Genomic DNA, 6000 nt, shown 5'->3' with positions numbered 1-6000 from the left:
CAAGCCTATTACCCTTTTTGAAGATCGGAACGATTATTGCCATTAACCATGAGGAGGGGATAGCACTTTGAATAGCACTGTTCAGAACATTTGTGATTAATGGAACCCACAGATCAGGTAGAGATTTAAATAGGTCCACCGGTATCCCATCGGGGCCAGGAGCTTTCCTTAGTTTCATTTTAGTTATTGCTGCACTGATCTTGTGTGCCTCAAGTAAAATGCTGCTCTTAACTGGAATTGGAGTAGCCGAACATGGGAGGCAACATACCTCCCCTCCATCATTAGGATTATTTGCAGATTGAAATACAGATGAAAAATGGTCTACCCAAACCCCCTCTGGTATCAAACAGTCGTCATCCCTATTTTCCTTTCCTGAAAAATATGGGTGATTAACCACCTTCCAAAATTGAGAGGGATCCCGTAGTTCCGTCACTGCCATAAGGTCTTCCCAAGCGCTAGTGCGTATTTCATTCTTTCTCTCTTCAAGGACTGATTTGTATGGGCCCCTGGCCTGTTTAAGTAAATCCCGATTACATGGAATAGTTTTGATCACTGACTTTAGATCTCTATGGGCAGCCGTACAGGCAGAATTGAACCACCGTTGAGGTTTTGCACCTTTGGGATATTGGGCACACGTCAGTGCCTCAGAAATAGCACAGCTTAAAGATTCAAAGGCAGTTATAAGGTGGAATGGAGTGGATTGCAGGGACAAGCAAGTGTTGATGTCAGCCTTATTTTGAGTTATAAGGTTTGCGTGAAAAGTGTTAGGGTTTACTCTCTCCCACCTCATGCGAGGGCCAGAATTTCTTTTAAACACCTCTTTACCTTTATATGCAGTCCTAGGTAAGATTACTCTAGTTTTAAAGGATTGTTTTATACTGAAAGGGTTATGGTCACTGGCACAGTGAGATTTACTTTTAAAATCCACTATTGAACGTGAAAGTGAGGAATTGATAAAAATAAAATCAATAATGCTGCCATTAGTACTCCCTGTATAGGTGGGTGTTTCTCTTATCTGACTGTTTGCCATATCCCTTGCAAAAGCAAGATCACATTTATTTTCCCAGACTCCTCAGTTATGACCGTGTCTGTTGTAAGATGTGGAAAGCTAACTAGCTCATCAGACCCTATGGGTGATTCCAAAAGTGTATGCACACCCATCAGCTCTAGTTCCTGTAAACAATCATTTAGGAGCTCCGAGCCCTCGAACTGTCAATCAACTGCGACAAGGAAAGAGTGATTTTGGGTACCCCCAGGGTCAAGGGTGGGGTTCTGTAAAGGTGCCTTTGTTAAAATATTTTTACCATGGGAAGCCCTCGTAGGAGGAAGTGATGAAGTGGGCGGCCTGTAGAAAAAGCTTAATGGATAGACTTTGATCCCACCTTCCCCTTTTGGACTCGATGGTAGAGACGCCAACAAATAATTAACACAATGAGAATTTGCAAAATTAATCACTATACAATCGCCTTCATATACTTTTTTAGACAAGCCTAACCACTTCACCCTTCTAGCCATAATTATTCTATTATTTAGATCATCTTGGTATCTAAGTTTTTGGCTCATCCAATGTGCACATTTCCTTATTAGCGCATGAGTATCTTCCTTCTGGGTACAATCAAGAGGAGGAACGTTTGCTAAGACTAAGACATATGGCAAGCTATCCGGAGGAAGCTGTAGAACCTCCTTTGTACTAGTGGAAGATCTAGGTTTAGAAGCAGTTTCAGGCTTCAGTAAGGCAATCGCACCACCAGCCAAAGTAGACAGAGAATCAGTTAATAAGTCATCATGGGAATCGCGGGTAAGTATGCGATGGAACGGGAGTTGGTTGCAATTCATTAAACAGTTAGCCTGCTGAGAGGCATTGGGATCAGACACCAGTTTCGGAGTAGAGGGAGGGGAATTTGTACTAGATTTTAAAGTGGACTGCTGAGGCAGATATTTAAGAATAGTTTCTTGTAACTGCTCAAATTTGGAATCAATAAGTAATGTTAGCTTCCTCTAAAGCCGAAAAAAAAGGTTTGAGGATCGAGTCTAAGTTGGTCAAATGATTGTCTCTTAGAATCCTGCAGTCTGAGCCTAGTTCGCCCAATAATGGTGTAGAAATACATTCTTTAGCCTTCGTTGGATATTTAAGTAACTTATTACACTTACGGAGTCCTCCAGCTTTCCTTTTTTTGGGGGGAGGGGGAGTGTCAGCTAAATGTTCGATGTTAGCTGCGTTAAAGGGCTGTAAAGAATGCAAGGCATTAACGTCATCTTCAGGCAGAGGCGAATTGAATTCACGGGGAGCAATTGAAGAGACTGCAGACTGTATATAAGTCGTGGGTTCTAAAGAGGTTCTTTGAGTCAAGTTATTTGCCACCCCAATTCTTTCTTCCACTTGGACAATTTCAATTTTCAATGGCCCCGATAACTGAAGATAAGTAGCTAGTTATTGATGATTGGAAGGGCACGGCGTGTGCTCCATCGGCCCCAGGTGTGGTGGTCTTTCTTTTACCCATCGTCTTGCAAATAATAGCAGAACACCAATCTAAGCCGATATGAGTGATATACAGGGAAGCAATGGCAGTGTGAAAATAGTAAATAAATAAATGGAACTGCTCTATTAGCAGATCTTACTTAGATGCCAGTTACTTGGGACCTCCTAAGCCGTGAAACCCAAATAAGGGGGGTTATGGAAGAACAATCACAGGAGAGAAAATGCAGTACCTCTTAGGAGTCCAATGAGCCTTATCCTGAAATCCCAGGGAAGTTCTCAGGGGGGTGGCCCAGCCCAGCCTCTTCCTGGCGCTGATGGGCGAAGGATGGGCCCGCCCTTGGCCCGGGCGCCGCCCGTGCGCATCCCGCGACAGCGGGAGCGCGAAATCAAGTTTAAAGGGCTCCTGCCCTGTGGACCGCCTCCGCCTCCAAACGCGCTTCCCGCGACAGCGGGAGCGTGAAATCAAGTTTAAAGGGCTCCTGCCCTTAGGACCGCCTCCACCTCCAAACGCGCTTCCCGCGACAGCGAGAGCAAGAAATCAAGTTTAAAGGGCTCCTGCCCTGTGGACCGCCTCCGCCTCCAAACACGCTTCCCGTGACAGCGGGAGCGCGAAATCAAGTTTAAAGGGCTCCTGCCCTTTGGACCGCCTCCAAACGCGCTTCCGGGGAGGTAAATAAATAGTACCATAATGACAGCGTGAGCCACGGACGACCATTAATCAACAGAAATCAATCTGTACTTCGTCTGTGCAGCAGATTATAAACTGGAAGTGACGCATAGCATGCGCTGGTCAATCAGGAACTAGGAAAGAAGAGCAACAATACAGCTAACGAATGGGCAGCAAAGGCGGGCTTCAACCCCTTCACTGTAAACAAAACCCTTCCCAAGGACAGCTCATGCGCTGTGTAGGCGAGACCTAAAAAGCCACCCCTTTTACACCCCCAGACTGTCAGATAAAACCTTACCCTTTGAAGTCTGAGAAAGAAAAGTAAACATCGAGCACCTTGGAAGACAAAGCCTGACATTTGACCTCTTTTTTGAATGCACAGTAAATGTGACAAGAACAAAATTAAAGGCCTGTTTACAGAAAGTGAGCACGGTGGAAGAATACAGTAAACAGAGTTTGTTCCATGGTATGGATTAAGGCAAGCTGGACAGTCTAAAACAAATAAAACAAGCAAATGGGAGTTACAAACTGCACAGCAGTGGTAAGCAATGGGCGTAATGCATTCCAATGGAAGATTTTGAAATATCCTCATTATACCTTTAGCAAACTAAACGGTCTGGTAGGCTTCGACTTAAAAGAGAGGCGGCAGGAGCGACGGTGATTGAGGAGAAACTATGTCCGCTATAGGTGGGTAGAAAATGGAGAAAAAATAAAAATGAGAAAAACGCAAAACCTGCATTAAATAGTGAGAAGGACAGAAGCAAAAACAAGACAGAAACGCAAAACTACAAGAACTAGAATTAGCCGAGAAAGGCGCGATAAACATCGACTGAAAATTGTTCAACCTTTAAAGCGTTTGTCAGTCCGCCTTAACGACACACCTCTTTCGCCCTCCCCTTTCGGGCAGCCAGTGCTATTGCTTGTCTCATTTTAACACGGGGCTTGAATGAGCCCGGCTTACTAGTGGGGCTGTGAAATGTGTACCACCTCCTGCTCTGTCCTCGAGCGCAGTGCTACTAATGTGTGACCGGGTCATTGCCTGAGCCTTGACCGCAGTCTTTGGTTTACTAGTGACCGCAGTCTCACGGCTACTGTCATGTTTTTGCGGCTTGTGTCTAGACTGACGAAGAGGTGCACCGACAGCTCCCAGAGAAGGTGCCCTGTGAGCAGCCAAGTAAGTAATTCACATATTCCTTGAGTTATCGTCAGGGAGATGTAAATGTCACGTTTTATATAGCACGTCAGGCTGGTTCAGATGGGCTCCCCACAAGGGAATTGATTAATAATATCTTCAAAGTCACAGTCGCGCCTACAAGTTCGAAAAACAGTAAACTTCTGATTAATTGACCCACTTCTGAAAACTGACCTTACTAATATAACCGCTAAGAGAGTACTAAACTGACACCGGAGACGACTCGCGCGTACGAGTCTGCACCTTGCACTTTGTAATTGGACTGGTTATGCTAGTGGTCCAGAGCTCTCAGGTTTAACAGGTCCATGCGCGAGTTGCTTGTCCAGTCCTTGTTCATTCGCATGCTCGTAATTGTAGTGGGATTTTATGATGGAATAAACATGCATTCCTTACAAGTCACTGAAAGCAGAGAGACACCTACGGGATGATTTAGCGTGGAACTGTAAGTGGAGAGACCTGCGTTTTTAATTGATGACAAACGGGGAAACCAAAGTGCTTTTTTGTATGGCTTCATATTGTGCCACCCACGAGAGCCCACAATGCACTGTACCGTGTATGACTTGTGACTTTCAACCCTGTTGAGTTAGTGGTACAAGTGGCCCAGGCGAGCACTGGCGAAGCAGAAAATCCCACACTGAATCAAGGAACTGTAAAACTCCTTATTTTCTTTCTTCTTTAGCCACAGAGAAAAACTGTACCTAACTGTTGGGCACCGGAGCTGCAGTCCTATGTCACTGTAAAGCCCCACTGTGATAGTGTAACATATTGAACGCTGTCCACTGCTTCCTTTTAATTGACTAACCACGTTATCAACCTTACTTTTAAATGTTCCTCGTCGAGTGTTTTATTACGTATGACCCAATATAGAGTGCAAGATAACATGTTTAAATAATATTTTCTTATTTGTTGTGATCATTTGTAGCATTCTTTATCCAGAAAAACTGTTTGTTAATTTGTCGAGCAGAGCATTTCACCAATATTGCGGAGCACACCTATAGGTCACACCTCTTGTGGAGGTTTCTTAGATAAACGTCTCAGGCAGCACACCTTTAAGAGTACTCTGACCTGTTTCAACCCACTTAAAGCACTGCCACAAGTCTTGGATGTTTAGGTAGCAGAACACTGTTTTCTTAGACTTGTAGCCTTAGGTTGTTGTGTCACCAGGGCCTGTAGAGTTCTACTCTGAAAAGGATGGTGGCCAGTCTGATCTTATCTTGAGCCATTGAGCCACTTAACAGTGTGACGTGATGGAACACAGGCCAGAGCTGAAGCCGGCATGTGGAACAGCGCAGACAGTCAGCGAAAGACAGAACGCTTACTAAGCCGCCAAACCCACCAAAGTAATTGGCCATAAGTCGCCATGCAAAATACTCCATTATCATCTGTGACACCATTCTGCTCATCGGAACTCGATTTGATATAGCGCTTCTTCTTGAATGTATTTCACCTTAACATTTGTGTTATTTCTACACACTCTTGAAAAATGCGTCCATTACTTACGATAATGGCATTACTCCTAGTCCTACTCCCTCGCCTTCCTTTGACCAATGAGGCTTCCTGCCTCCCCTTAGACCCTCCCTTCCCCCTTTAAACCCCCCCCCCACCACCACCTCCTGTACAAAAACAAGCCCAAGCAGCAACTCAGGTGGTCTGTACCGGGGG

The 6000-nt window shown here is 44.9% G+C and overlaps 1 protein-coding gene across 2 annotated transcripts in view; it reads left to right on the top strand.

Moving 5' to 3' along the window:
• Positions 1–4105: 4105 nt before the first annotated feature.
• Positions 4106–6000, top strand: part of LDHD (lactate dehydrogenase D) — a 432353-nt gene continuing 430458 nt past the window's right edge. For both annotated transcript variants that reach the window (XM_069217648.1, XM_069217649.1), the window contains exon 1: positions 4106–4320. In XM_069217648.1, coding sequence (XP_069073749.1) covers positions 4243–4320 — 78 coding nt within the window. In that variant the 5' untranslated portion in view covers positions 4106–4242. The remainder of the gene's footprint in view (positions 4321–6000) is intronic.

The sequence above is a fragment of the Pleurodeles waltl genome, chromosome 12 (genome assembly GCF_031143425.1).
Source record: "Pleurodeles waltl isolate 20211129_DDA chromosome 12, aPleWal1.hap1.20221129, whole genome shotgun sequence".
NCBI lineage: Eukaryota > Metazoa > Chordata > Amphibia > Caudata > Salamandridae > Pleurodeles > Pleurodeles waltl.
The sequence above is the reverse complement of the archived record's forward strand: the minus strand, read 5'-3'. Positions and strand labels throughout refer to the sequence as shown.